The sequence below is a fragment of the Dysidea avara genome, chromosome 2 (genome assembly GCF_963678975.1).
Source record: "Dysidea avara chromosome 2, odDysAvar1.4, whole genome shotgun sequence".
Taxonomy (NCBI): Eukaryota; Metazoa; Porifera; class Demospongiae; order Dictyoceratida; family Dysideidae; genus Dysidea; species Dysidea avara.
Window position 1 is genome coordinate 5,815,178 of NC_089273.1, and position 15,094 is coordinate 5,830,271.

The following is a 15,094-nucleotide window of genomic DNA, read 5'->3' on the forward strand; positions in this document are numbered from 1 at the left end:
GCTGCTGCAGTTGAAGAAACTATTAAAACTCTTTTCGAGTATATAAAAATTTTATGGACAATCAATTTTTTTTACTCAAAACAAAAACTTTTAAACACAATTTTTCTTTGTAGTACCATCATTAGGAAATGATTCTTATTTGGATTTGGAGGTTCCAGTTCCAAAATCACCTATTGTGTGATGTTTGTATATAGACAAACAACTGATATCAAATGTGACCGGATTTGCAAAAAGGTACCTTTTCCACACATTTTACATGTCAGCGAACAAAATGATGTAACACTTGACTCCTTATACTGATTAACTTGTTCTTAGTTTAAAACTGTAACCAGATACTTTAGCTGCACTAATGGAAAATTTCAGGCAAATATATGCAAAGATACAAAAGTTATGAAACTTGAACGTTCAAAAATGGGTCAAATTTTGTGTGTGAAAAAGGTACCTTTTCGCAAATCCGGTCACAAATGTTCCTCTCCATATTAAGTGCTAGTAGCAAGGTGATGCTAAATTTTGGTGTGATGTAACTCATGTCAGAAGATACTGCTGAGGTCAGTCTGTTATCATAAACTTTTTGTGATGTACATACATACTATAATTATAGATAGTTAAATTCAAAATATAAAAGATTAAAGTTTTCAATGAAGTACTTTAAAACCATAATTAAGTAGATATCCCATAATTTATGGATCACTGGAAAGGTCAATCAACAGTCTTCCATCAGTGAAAATTGTGCTTTACAATATTTACACAGTACAAAGTCGCATGCTGTTGATTTTATATGACACCTGTTCATTTCATACTGTATATTAGCTATTACCATCCTCTATGTATCTGATAGGCATCTTGGAGATGAAACAAGCTGTTCAACTATATGCCGTCTGTGCTGCTTGTGCTAAAGAGGTGTTCTACCTTCCAGTGTACATTGAAAACTGAAACCCCAAGTCCAAAGACTACATTGCAAACACCTCTATATTGTTAGATGGCTGTACAAGTAAAGACTTAGGGACTTAGTGGCATAGCATGCTGAAAGGCATGCAAATGCTTGTTTTGTGTGTAAAAACATGAACATTTGAATAATTCATTGTATGCTGTGCATAAATATGGAATGAAAAACATAACAATAAAATTAACCTTTTACAGTGATCACCCGGACCCCGATTCTCGGTTAACTGAATAACTATTAGACTACTGACTTTCTATTAGGATAGTTGATGATACTAAAAATTTCTAACCTATGCACAGTTTTAGAGATACTTATGGACCACCCCTGATCCTAAGGTGTTCAGATAACTGAGGTTCCACTGTAGTTAGTATTGACTAAGTCACCGGCCAGTTCACCAAGTCACCACTTATTAGCCATACTCAAGAAACAGCACCAACTTCAGCTTGTCTAAATCACAAAGACTTCTCACATCCTGGAAGATAAATGTAGCAATACAAAACAGTTTTGATACTTAATGCATGCATGTGTACATAATACAGCACCGACCATGTATTTTACAACGTCTATACTTGTATACTAAATAGCTACTTCAGCAAGTCATACCATCTACTCCTGCAAGGCCAGACCATCCATCATGGTACCCCATACATTGCCTAGCATTTACCGCCTATTCTGAAACCTTGAATTATTTAATATGAGGGACACTCATTCTTCATACCACAACATTGATTAATTCTAACAAGTCTGCTTTCATGCACCACAAAGCACTGCTTGTTGAGTTACTTGTGTAGCCTGCAGTGATCACTTCTGAATCACTTCAATGACGCTTCAACTTGCAGTTAGGTGACATAATGTTTATCATTCAAGTGATGCAACATGAGTGGCCTATGGGAAACAGTTAGTAGATCCTCTGTCAGAATCAGAAGCATTAGGTCTGCGGCATCATGACAAGAAGAAGAGGTATTACAAGCAAAACTAAACAGTGTGACTTTCAGTGGTATCTAGCAGACTAGTACAATCATAGAATGTATAAACATTGTGAGGTATACAAAATCCAAGAAAAGTAGGGTCCCTGGTCCAAGGATCCACTGATTATACCAACCCACCCAGGGGGGAAGGAAGCATGGGTGGCGTGGGTGCTTGGGCACCCATAAATATTTCTACTGATCCTTCCTTTTCTAACTTGTCAATGATTCCAACTGCTGATTCTATCCACTACGGTGCCACAGCTTGACTAGTGAAAACACTTGCAGCAAATTCTTGCATGGAATAAACGCTTTGCGTTTAATTAAGTCTGATTTCTAAAAATAACTATGTAGATTACAAGATTTAAATTTGAAAAACAGAGATGTGCCCACCCAAAACGAATGGTGCCAATTTGTTGTCACATCAAAGCCATCATAGTTTGGAGTTGGCCTGTATATATAGACCCTGTGAAGTGGCCAATATACTCAAGACGACTAGTTGTTTTGCTACTTGATTTCAGTAGGTAATGCTGTATAATCAGTACTCAAATTTATTGTGATACAACCACGATGAGGAATTAAATCAAGTAAACAATGTGAGAGAATTAAGTCTTTAGGACCACTCAGCAGATTGTGGTAGAGTTATTAGCTGGTACAGGAAATATTATTTCCCCTACATATTGTCCCTATATGTGACCGGGCCTGCGAAAACAGGGCATGTGGGCACAAACTACGCCATGTCATTCTACAGGTCGTATCTCAGTGCTGGAACAGAATATTTGTATTTTGTTACTTGCAGCATAAAGCCAATTAAAGTCTTTCTAGATGCTCAAAATTGCATTGCCATAGCATACTGGTACAATAAGTTATGAATGATGAAAGTTTGAAAAAGTAGGCAAAAATCATGTGCCCACATGCCCTATTTTCGCAGGCCCGGTCACATATACTGTGTCACAGTCTGAGTAGATGAACTGATGTGACAATTTTGTGATCACAGAGTGGTCAGGCATGTTCCAGCCACAAGGACGAGTCAGTACAAGAAATCTCAGTTCAGTAGTGTTGAGTTGAAGAATCTATGGTTGAAACATCCCTATGTGTGGGTTGTATGACATGTGATGCCGAAGTCCCACAATGCATCAATAACAGGCATGGAGCAATTGTTGGCTAAAATGATAAGCTATTCTATATGCATACTGATAGAATTAATAACTGTATCTACCCATGCCATGCACTTGAAAACAGCAATTTGATGAATGCATGTATCAACCCCTGCAGGCTGTTCACTGGGTACCCATAAATTAAATATCTTCCTACGCCCTTGAATCCACCTAATACACACCACAACTATAATGCTGGCTTGTGTACAGATAATCAAGTATCAACCCATTTCTGTCTACGGTAATATAACGTAAAGCTGCTACGCACCACAAAATAAATTACAAAATTGGACAGACAGATGCTAGCACTGAGGTTGCTCTAGTTGAAAATTTAGACTACATGGTGCTATGTATGCAGGTAATGACTGCAACAACTTATTATATGTATCAACTATCCTAAGCTCCCTACTTAGGACACTTCAATTTGTCTCCATATAAATTAGAGTCCCAAGGTATTTGTTGTTATAGACTATGTATGATCTAGGGCATGGTACTCTCATTCATATACACAACAGATACTTATTTTTAGAGAAAAAAAATGTATACCTTATATGGTTGTATAAAAACTGCAAATTCCTGTCCTGACTATAAGCTGGGGGTATCCAGCATATTTGGAAAATAAACACCTGGTCTCTAATTGAGGCCCATGCTAGCAAAAGATTCTACTGGTAGTAGCTTTAATTCCTTCCCTTTTCCTTCAAACCTACTATCATTAAGTTTAAAGCCATCTGTGGGGCTAAAAGTAATCACATGTGTAGTCTGCGCGAGTCTGGGTGAATGCAGATAGCAACTCATTTTTAAGCCTTGACTATAGTTTTTTATGTTGCCAACACACTGTATAAATGTTCTCTCTGCTTATCATTACAGTAATGGCATTCTACCATGGCTTGAATTTAATTCCAGGAATGACTCAGATCTATCCAAAATGAATGCCCTGTCTCAAAAAAGGCCCTATTTATTGGTCTGGGAAGGAAATAAAAGACTGAGCTTTTATACAAGGCAATATGGTATGCACTTTATGCTGAATGCTCATGTGAAGGGAATGCCTGAGAGGTAAGACTATTGTTTTGGCTATTATAAAAGCAAGTTCTTATGTAAAGTACACAACATATATATACTTGTAAAGATATTTTGCTTTAGAATGGTTTATCATATACCCAGTACATTCAATGGTTTCAATTTTTTATAAGACCATTGTACATGTCATTATATGAGCTATAGTTGTTTCACTAGTATTTATACATGTACAGAATATTATTACTTACATCAGAATTCAATGACTTCTCAATTCTGTAGTATCTTTCGCAGCCTATGACAGAACTAGTAGCTTGCAGGAGATGTTCAGATAAAGGCTGTGATCTTAAAGTTACACGATCCTGACATCGCTAAGTAACCGGTGCTCTCACCACTTGGCTATGTTGCTTTGGGAAAGTTTACCAGTAAGCTTATAGTAGAGGGGTAGCTATTTATACATTGATAAATGCACAACACATTCGACTGGTTGTAATGCATCTATCATTTGTAAACCCCATTACTGGCTAAATAGAAGAAGTATGGGTGGGGGAGGGGTTTAGAGCGTAGCTTGGGCTTTTGACTCAGGGATTAAATAACTCATGTATATATTCATGAGTGCAAACTAGCCATGTAGACTATAACCTGCACAAATTTGTACACATGACATCTGTCGACTATGGCAGGGATTAGTGGGGGAATCACAGATTAGACAAACCTCTATACCCAGTTGTGGGGCTTTTGCTCTTCCAACACTGGAATGGGAGTAAGGGCTTAACAATGATAGGTACATATTCTATAATAAAATGATAGCTACCTAGCTATAAGCTACAAGCTCAAAGCCATAGAATAATGAGGTAATAATGATCATTCATTGTGTTGGCATGAAAGTACGCACACACTACCTAGTAGCTAGCTACACAAATAAGTTAGTTAGGCCCTTATTTGGTGATTATTAGTTTCTCATCCACCGCCTGTATCCTTCTTAAGCTACCGCATGGTAAGCCATTATTTACTCTGCGCATGCTCAGAAGAATACCTGATACCAAACTGTTACAGAAAATTGCATTGTCTTTGCAACAACCGGCCATGCGCGGTTTGAGCATGCGCGTGTTTTGAATAATAAAACGCGCGCAATACTGCGGTTTTCCAAGTCCTTGCAATGCAAAGCGTCATGCGCTAATATTGTGTCAGTATGCGCAGTTCTTTAAATGTAAGTAACTACACCTGTATAATGTTCTGTAGTTGTCGTTGTATGCGTAAGCATGTTTAAAGTCCTGTGAGTCAGTAGTCGTCACTGAAAATCCGCTGTTGAACAACTGCGCACGCACATACTTGTATAGCGCATGACGCTTTGCATTGCAAGAACTTGGAAAACCGCAGTACCGGGTATAACAGTCCGCAGGTATCGAAGCCGTTCAATTCAGCGTCAGTTAAATCATTGTATAGCCGGAATTATACACACTTTTACGGCAAGTATACCAGGAATGGTAGGATCATCACTAGTTAGCAAATACCAAAACCCTGTATTGCACGCATTTTATTATTCAAAACACGCGCATGCTCAAACCGCGCATGGCCGGTAGTTGCAAAGACAATGCAATTTTCTGTATAATTTTTGTTGATGAACGCTACAATGCGCTATATATCACAGGAGAACTGTTGTTTTCCTTAGCAAATTACTGCAGTGCCAGTTGCAATCGTGCTCTATCGACTTCATCAAAGCAGGCTTTCAGTTGACTGTCGAAAAACAGTTGGTGATCACGAAAATTAGAATCAGCTGGTGAAGGAAATGTTTGTAGTAAGAAAGAAAGACAATTTGGACAAGGTCTGTACATCAGTGTGTTAATATTATAAAATAATGGCATAATGGTAATACCCTCCCGCCCGCATCATAATAATTAGAAAGGCTGGATGAGAAACTAATAATCACCGAATAGGGGCCTTACCGAGAAGTTATCCATAGATCACCAGTGAGGTAGCTAATCGTACTGTTAGTCTAGTGAGGGTCCACTGTAGTAGCTAGCCACATGGTACTCCGCGGTCAGATCTCTGTCAAGTATCGGGTTCACCATTCTGGGGCGCGCAATTTTAATACTGAATCAGTGACTGCTGAGATAAATGCACATATACAAATAAATAACGTAAATTTATGTACATTACAATTTACGGAATGCTAACGTCCTGTCCTTAGAATATCGTGGATTGCGCATCCGTGGTCATTTAAGCGTTTTGGGGCCATGGTCACACGTGATTAATAACCAATCACATTGAAGTAGCAATGCCCTGGTCTTATTCAAATGATTTACGGTGGCGCATTGTCTGGCATCATGTTTGTTTAAGAAAGCCAGCTGAAGATGTGGCCAAAACACTTTTTGTTAGCGAAAGAACTGTGTTGAGGTATGCTGAGAGGTTTAACGCTACGGGTCAGGTGGAAAAAACAGTACGACGAAATGGTTGCTGTTCTAAACTGAGCGAAAGCGATAAATACCTTTTAATTGACCTCATATTGTCTAATCCAGGAATATTTCTGAGAGAACTACAAGCAGAATTTCAGAAGGCAGGATGTCACGTTGATGTATCTACCATATGTCGTGCAGTGAATAAAATTGGGCTCAGTCGACAGAAGATTACACACATAGCTTTACAAAGATCAGAGTTACTGAGGGCACAGTTCATTGCTGAAATGTCTGCATTTGATCCAGCAATGATTTTATGGATAGACGAAACAGGCTGTGATAGGAGGAATGCACTGCGTCAATATGGGTATGGCATTCGAGGTATTGCTCCTCAGGACCACCAGCTGCAGCTCAGGGGAGTACGTTACTCTGCTATAGGCATACTATCAATGGATGGTGTGCAGGATGTGTACACATTACAGAAAATACTGTCAATGGAGATACCTTTTTGGACTTTTTGTATACCCAGCTGCTGCCTCTTGATGCCATTTGATGGAATTAATCATAATTCCATAGTCGTTTTGGACAACGCTTCCATTCACCATACCGATGCTGCTGTGAATGCCATTTGTGGTGTTGGAGCCTTGGTCAGGTTCTTACCACCTTATTCACCAGACTTAAACCCAATAGAGTGTGTTTTTGGAAAAGTTAAACAGTTTCTGCAAGCAAATAACTTATTCCTGAGTACATCACTGTCGATAGCAAGCATATTACTGATGGCATTTCAGTCAGTTACAGTGGATAATTGTAGACAATATATAAAGTTTTCTGGATACGTCTAAGAATATCATGCACAACTGATAACTTCAATTTTTCATTGACATGTATTTCAACTTTACTGATTAGAAGATACAAAAGCTACAGTGACATGTGCATACATACGCATGCACACATTCATATTAAAATCATGAATTACGGGTGAAGTCTTGAACATAAAGTTAAGGTTTCAGCTTTGTAAGTTGGTCCAATATAGGTTTCTTCTGTTCAATAAATTCGGATTGTGTGATAGCACCACAATCAAATAGCTGATACAGATCTCGTAACTGTTGTAGGTAACTGGCCCTCAAGTTAGCCACTTTCCCTGGTGAGATTGATGTTGATGTGCATAAATCAGGCTTGTTAGGAGCAGCACTAATTGAAGTGATATTCTTTGCCATTTCTGACATGGCATTTGTCAGGGCGTGTACAGTACTATTACTGTTTGATGACTTCTGGCAACCACAGAATGCTGGAATGCCAGGTGGATCATCCAAAGACCTGTTATAATGTACAACTATACATAACACACCACATTATACTAACTACCACATGCACACTTACTTGTGAGTACCAACATCAACCATTTCCCCCCAGAGTCTGTACTGAATGTTAGTAAATCTAGTTCCATGCCTTTCCCGTAACTGTGAGATTACAGATTCCACTCTCTTGTTCTTTTCTTCAAGTGCACTTAATTTCTTGTGCTTCTTTTTCTGTGGCAAAGGATCATCACTGTCACTGCTATGTTCATTTTGCTTTGGTGCATAACACCACAAGGTGACACTCTCTTCGTTCATACCACATTTCCATACCTCATCGATGTCAGCTGAGGAACATATGGTCAGTTTGCTACCACCTTTTAGGTACCCTATTGAACAATCCGGGTCAGCTGAAATTAAACTTGCTCCAAACTGCTTTCTCAACTCCGTTCGCATCAAAGTTGGTGTTAAAATGGCTTCTTTAGTCACTCCTCTAAGAACAAAAGTCTCAAAGTCCTTTTTCTTTAGTGGGTTGAATATTTTAACATTAAAATTCAACGTGGGTTTTACTGGTGTATTCACTGGCACAAGAGGACTGCGACTAGTAACAGCTGTGACTGGAGGAGTATTTCTTGACTCTGGCGCTTGACTGAGTAGCTGTAACAACATTGGCAAAGAATTCTGAGTAGGTGGCGGGTTTCTTGGGGTAACAACAGGTGCATTATTGGACACCGGCACTGTCACAGTTTTGCCATGCTCACTGGACGTCACTGTGGTGTTCCTTGCTCCCACCACATTCACAACTGTTGTGACCGTAGGCGTACTATTACCACCGAGATTACCGCCAGTATTTTCCGCGGACATTCTGCCACACCAAGACTTGCGCCAAGATCCAGTTGATCTCGTGCCTCAAACAAATTTCATTGGCTATTTTTGATTTCCCTAAACTTTCAAATGACCACGGATGCGCAATCCCCGATACAGTACAAGGACAACGTCAGGCCTGTCAAGTCACGCGCAATCACACGCATTCAACCTTTTTCTCACACCCACAGTCATAATCTCACACAATTCGAAAGTTTCCTCAGCAGTAGGCACTCCTTGGGAAAACTTAGAGGTGTGTATTATTTAGAGTAATACGACTGGTGTCGTGATCCGTAGATTCAAATATGGATATTGCCACCACGTAGCACGAAGTAATGGGACATAACCAGAAATTATCAGACAGGAGACTTCATAGTTTTGGGTGACCTCAAAATGTCATTATTTTATACCAGCAGTTTTCTGAAGTCGAGATTAGTTGCACGTGATGGCGGCATGGGATGGTGAAACGATTGTTGGCAGAAATGAATCTGCATTGAAAAGTTCAGAGATGTGTATGGATAAATAATTGTACAAGGATTGTATGCAGTTCTCAGTGAATGGGATTATGGTAGTGCACAAGATACCATCCAGAAAGTACAGTTTATCAAGGTAGGATTAGGCCACTCCAAATAAATTTTCTGTTTCCCGTCCACCGTCCGCATCTGGTTACTATCAGATCTAAATATTCCATTATTCCGCATTCTTCCATTATTTTCTGGTTATTCTTGCATTCTGTAAAGGCTCAATAAAAGCCATCTTGTAGCTAACAGTGTCAGCTCACGTATCAGCAATGCTATGAAATCAGCAAAATTCACGATTTTTGTTATTTTTTCGACTGAAAATGAAGGTACATGTATTAAGCATGCTTTTATGCAGTTTTTATGGCTGTGCCAGACAAATAATGGCTTGAATGGCTGCCAATCTTATAATGAAATAATGGAAATGGACCGCCTGCTTGCATGCAAATATGCCTGAATCCAGGACGGGAAACAGAATTTATTTGGAGTGGCCTTTGCTAGTTCACTAGTTCAGATACCACACCCATAATATATTATTTTGTAATATAACCACACGTAGATGTAGCTAGTTATAGAATAGCTAGCCACAGTACAGTGTTAATGTATTGGTTAACAATTTTGCTATAACTAGCACAGGGAAACCATGCTGATATAATGACATGGAATCCTAGCCCAGTGGCGGATCTAGGATTTTTAAAAGGGGGTTTCTGAAAATTGGCATAGCTGAATAAGGCATCTGATGACATTTCTCTAGAAAAGTTTGAGATTTTAGAAGCTCTGAAATTGGATTTTAGGCTACTTTTAGTTAGCAATTACAATAAATCCAACGTTTTAAACTGTAAATACTACTAGTAAAGGACAAAGATGGTGACTATAAGTTGTAGCTCTGATTGCTCTATTAGAGTAGGTACTTGACTGCTCTATTAGAGTATCTCGATCGTTTTTAATACAGTGGGAGATGAAAAGTGAAGTGTTGCTGAGGGTTTAATAGCTATAAATAGTGTCAGTTAAGTGCAGCTACACTGGAATACAGTGGTTTATAGTTGTTTGATATAACAAATTGTCAGTACAACAATGTTTATGTATTTAGACTACCACTGAACTAAATTTAAAAAGAGGTTTCTGTCGAAACCCCAGAAACCCATCTATATCCGCCACTGTAGCCTGCTAGTTATAAATTTGATAGTTGATTGCATGATGTGTCTCCATCATGGTCATAGCTTGGAAGAATCTCACTCATTCTGGATTGTTCAACTTGACAGCCCTGGGACGATGAACTTCAGAAGAAAGCACCCCAGCGGTGGAGGAAAAGACACTCCAGAGGGCCAGTCTTCAAGGTATATCCGTATCCAGAGCAAAGTCGATTGTTTCGCTGAAGGCTTGCTTGGTGAGTCTCCAATAATTTCGCACATGTTTTACTTGAGTTCCAGTTCGAAACTTTGAATCAGTAAAGCATTGCCTTGCTCGTGCTATACGAAATATATAACACTCAAAGAATGGTCTCGAGACGAAATATAGCACTCAGCTTCTCCTTGTACTATATTTGACTTTCACCCACTCTTTTTGTGCAATACTTTTCGTACATTATTGTTAATCTTAAGAACACTGTTTCTAATCCTAGCGGTGCTGTTCTTAATCGTGTTTCTCAACTATAGGGACAGATTCCTAATGTTTATAGTAACAAATACCTGCTAAATAAATATTTGTACCATGGCTGGTGACCGGCTAAATATCCACTTCGTAACTAATACTCAATATATGTATAGGATTGAGAATTGCTTCCTCGAGCAATGGCTTGTGTATTTTAATTGTAACATGCAAACAAAATTTTAAATCTCAAAAGTGTGCTACAGTAGTTGGGTTTACTGAGAGTCACAGATATAGAAGTTATAAAGCAACGAGCAGATGGAGAAATTAGTATTAGTGGTCAAGGAATAACAAGTAGTACAACAAGGAAATAGCGAAAAAGTAACAAAACAAGAGAGATTGCCTGTACCTACTAATGGACATGTAATTCCTATACATACTTCAGTCTACTACCTATGACTGAATTAGGTATTAAATGTCCATTAGTATATCTGCAGGTATATACAGTAGGCAACCTCTCTTGTTTCACTACTTTTTTATTCTTTGATCCCTAATCCAACTTAATGTTTTTGATTTTTCCTTCTGCTTGTAGTATAATTTACTGCATACGATTTGTTAAATCAAAGACAATTTGGTATTACGTAAATGCTACCACTTATCACCATATCATTATTAGAGTTGCACCGATAATCGGTTGAATTATCGGTAACAACCGATATTAGCTAATTTTACAAGTATCGGTATCGGCTACGAAGCGGAAATAACTTGCCGGTTAACCGAAACCCACAATCAATTGTTAAGTTGACGACAATGAACAGGTGAAAGTAAAGAAGGTGGTGAATGTAGCAGTAAGTGGTTTGTTGTAACTGTTTTGTAACTATTTGAGTTTGTTTGTTTGCACAAATGTGGTTGCAAGGCTATAGTAGGCTGTGTATATTTATCGACCGCCCACGCAATTAGTTGATCACTCTTCACAAAGGGTCTGTAGTCCCACTAAAACACTGTTTGATTAGCTGTTTTATAACTACTTGGCTTCCTTTTCCATGAAAGGAGATACTAGCAAAACTGTGTAAAACATTGTAAAAGTCGGCCGCCCACGTAATTAATTACATTGATTACATTATCATTACAAATGCAGTTTATACGCATAAACTTTAGGTGATTTTCTGCTCCTCCTCCTCTGTTCTGAAGAAATGAAGAATATCGGTAAATATCGGCATATCGGTTACAGGAATAGGCAAATAATCGGTATCGGCAAATGTGAAAAAATGCATATCGGTGCAACTCTAATCATTATAGTAACTAAATAATCAACTGATCATTTGATGTCTACGAATCTAAACTTCCAAACATGGTTATAGTCTTGTATGCATAGTTTCATGCCCAGACCCCACCCACTACATTGAACTAAGTTATACTGAAATACACTACCAGGTTATAATGTACATGATGTGATTACAATACTAATAGCTACATGATAATCAGTCAAATAACACACATCCAGAGACATATATAAAAGACAGTCACTGGACATTTGCTGTCCAAATAGCCTCTGTGTCTGACAATAACTCAGTTTGCTCAGACATAATGTCCTAGCTATCAAAAGAATGGATGGAGCCTAAGGATACAGTTTATCTGTTTGATTTATGGCTTGTACTGCTAATCATAACTACCACTTGATTGCTAGGAGACACTACATTCTTGCAACCCAAGGGGGGTGGTCATGAATGTACTAGGCCTACTCCCATTCAATTAGCAACAGTTGTTAGCTCACAACAACCACCAATGCTTTGTGCATTGATACAAGTGTTAATGACATTGAAGGCCTTTTTACAGGTAATGCACATTGAATTCATAATTGCATATGTTTATGGCTTCAACATAAGCAGAGCTTATGATAAGAATTCTCTGTTGTCCTGCCACAATGTCCTGGCAAACCAAAATTGGCCGGACAATTGCCAAAATTGACTGGACATGTAAAAGATGAAGGCCCAATATGTCCACTATAGCATAGCAAATGAACACTATAGTGGTAAGATGTCACATGCTTACTGCAGCTGTTATGTGGTTACAGTACACCAGAGGGTTGGCAATGGTACATTTGTGGTCACTCCCTTAGTATCTCCTGGCAACCAAGTGACTGTTATTGTTGATAGCATGCCAGCTCAGCCCTTAGGCTCCTTCCTTGTGCTTTGATGGGACACTGTGTCTGGACAAATTGCATTATGGTCAGACATCTATGCAATTTGACTGGGACATTGAAAACTGAAACTGTAAACAAACGGAAAAACTGAAACTGAAAACTAAAATTGGTCAAAACTTCATATTAACTGGTACCTCTTAACAAAGACCACCTGTATAATAAGACCGCCTCTAATAAGACCACCTCATTATAGTAGTCATGTCAAGTAGGTCCAACAAAAAGGCCATTAGGTGTACTCATAATGTAATAAAGTATCAATCAATAGAGGACTTGCACGCGTGAAGCAACGGTTGCTAGGCGGACATGTTTTGGGACAACTTTGTATGGTGCATATTGGGTCAGAATTAAGGTGACGAGATTTATTCACTAAGCCCTGGGTATAGTGGCACTGGGAATCGGGGCTGGTTTCGAAATAGAGGATCTTATCATTAGCTTTGTGAAATAGGTGGCTAATTAAATTTTTGATACATTACTCACCAATTCTAACTTTGTCACCTTTTTTAACGAGCTGGCTGGTATTTACAACACAACTCAACACTGATTTGCTTCATTACAGCCTGTACCAAAACCTGAGAAAACACTTCAGCCGAAACGCTGTCCCGAAACATGGCCGAGAGCTACAGTTGCTTAGCAATTACAATGATTTACGTCACGCTGCAAGTCCTCTATCAGACAGTACTTAAAAATGTTAAAACGACAGCTGCATGGTTGTACATAAGGATATACTATCTTACCATACCAAGACCTAAAGTCCATGGTCATGTCACAATGAAAATGGGGTAGTTGCATGCATAATTTACTCCTGGATTTGATAATGGATTTCTTATGAATTGTGCATGATTTAAGAGTTGCATAGTTAAATTAATGATCTTGGACTTTGTGTCTTGGTAATAGTTAGACACTCGTGATAGGTGTCTTCGAGGATTTAAAAACCTGTCAATAATTACCTGCGCCTCGGTAATTACTGATGTCACCTCAGGTTTTTAAATCTTCGAGGATGCTTATTATGTGTGCCTAACAATTATTAAGACACAAGGTCAAGAATCATTAATGTTGATTTTGTAACTATGCAACTCCTAAATCATGCACAATAATATTCATGAGAAATCCATTATCAAATTCAATTATGCATGCAATTGCTCCATTTTCATTTGTGACTTGACCATGGACTTTAGGTCTTGGCATGATAAGATAGTATAATATCCTTTTGTACAACTCTGCAGCTGTCATTTCAACTTTTAAGTACTGTCTGATTGATTGATACTTTATTACATTATGAGTACACCTTAACTATATTTTTGGACCTACTTGACATAACTACTATAATGAGGTGGTCTTATTTTAGAGGTGGTCTTTGTTAAGAGGTACCTGTTAATATGAAGTTTTGACCAATTTTAGTTTTTCAGTTTCAGTTTTTCAGTTTCAGTTTTCAATTTCCACTGTTTCCAATGTCCCAATTTGACCAGATTTTGTCCGGTGTCCGGACGTTATCATAAGCTCTGATAAGTGGATTAAATTCACTTTAATCCTTTTCACACCACCATTCCTTAACTGAATTGCGCCTGTTTGCACTAAAAGTGCTGCATCTTGTTTGATCATATTTTCTTATGCAATAGTGTTAATAATGGCTCCTGTTCATTTTCTAACTGTTACTGCTGTTTTCTCTTCGTCTGGACAGTGATCCAACTGAGAAAACACCAATGCCTTAATCACCAATGACAATTGAAAGCTGCGGAATGAAGATTGCGTGCTCAGCGAAAGTGTCGTCAACAAAGAAGAAGGATACTTTGAAGGCAAGTGAGATGTTGTTTAGATAGGTATGCTCAGTCTTCACAGACTGTATGTTGTACACTTATAACTGGTGTCATAACCTAATATTAATGTAAAATCAAGACGCACAGTAGTGTGTTGTACGGCCAAGAAAGCCAGCAACCACACCATGAGTATATTAATAGGAAGAAAGAAACCAGCCTTTTCATGCGTGCATAGCTCCATGGCCCCTTCTCCAAAGCACACTATTTTTGCATTATGGCTGTTCCCCAGGTAGGGTACGCCACACAGCGAATTTGATTAAATTCGCAACAACCATTTGCGAGATATGGGTATTCTAAGTTTTGTTTTAATTTCTCCGTTTTTTTCTTCTGCCATACGG

General features: G+C 38.5%; 2 protein-coding genes across 2 annotated transcripts; one reads left to right on the forward strand and one right to left on the reverse strand.

Moving 5' to 3' along the window:
- Nucleotides 1-6,357: 6,357 nt before the first annotated feature.
- Nucleotides 6,358-7,317, forward strand: LOC136247726 (uncharacterized). Its single transcript, XM_066039553.1, has one exon. It carries the CDS (start codon nucleotides 6,358-6,360, stop codon nucleotides 7,315-7,317), a length of 960 nt encoding a protein of 319 aa, XP_065895625.1.
- A 50-nt stretch (nucleotides 7,318-7,367) lies between these two features.
- On the reverse strand, nucleotides 7,368-8,634 carry LOC136247727 (uncharacterized). The gene is made up of 2 exons (XM_066039554.1): nucleotides 7,856-8,634; nucleotides 7,368-7,792 (listed from the first exon to the last, which is right to left on the reverse strand). The coding sequence occupies exons 1-2, from the start codon at nucleotides 8,632-8,634 to the stop codon at nucleotides 7,474-7,476; spliced, it is 1,098 nt and encodes a 365-aa protein (XP_065895626.1). The 3' UTR covers nucleotides 7,368-7,473.
- Nucleotides 8,635-15,094: the final 6,460 nt, after the last annotated feature.

Excerpts from the sequence above, each read along its gene's own strand:
- LOC136247726 (XM_066039553.1), top strand. The coding sequence starts at position 6,358 with ATGCCCTGGTCTTATTCAAATGATTTACGGTGGCGCATTGTCTGGCAT.
- LOC136247727 (XM_066039554.1), bottom strand. The coding sequence starts at position 8,634 with ATGTCCGCGGAAAATACTGGCGGTAATCTCGGTGGTAATAGTACGCCT. Across the intron at positions 7,793-7,855 it reads GTTGATGTTGGTACTCACAA|GTCTTTGGATGATCCACCTG; the intron begins GTAAGTGTGCAT and ends ACATTATAACAG.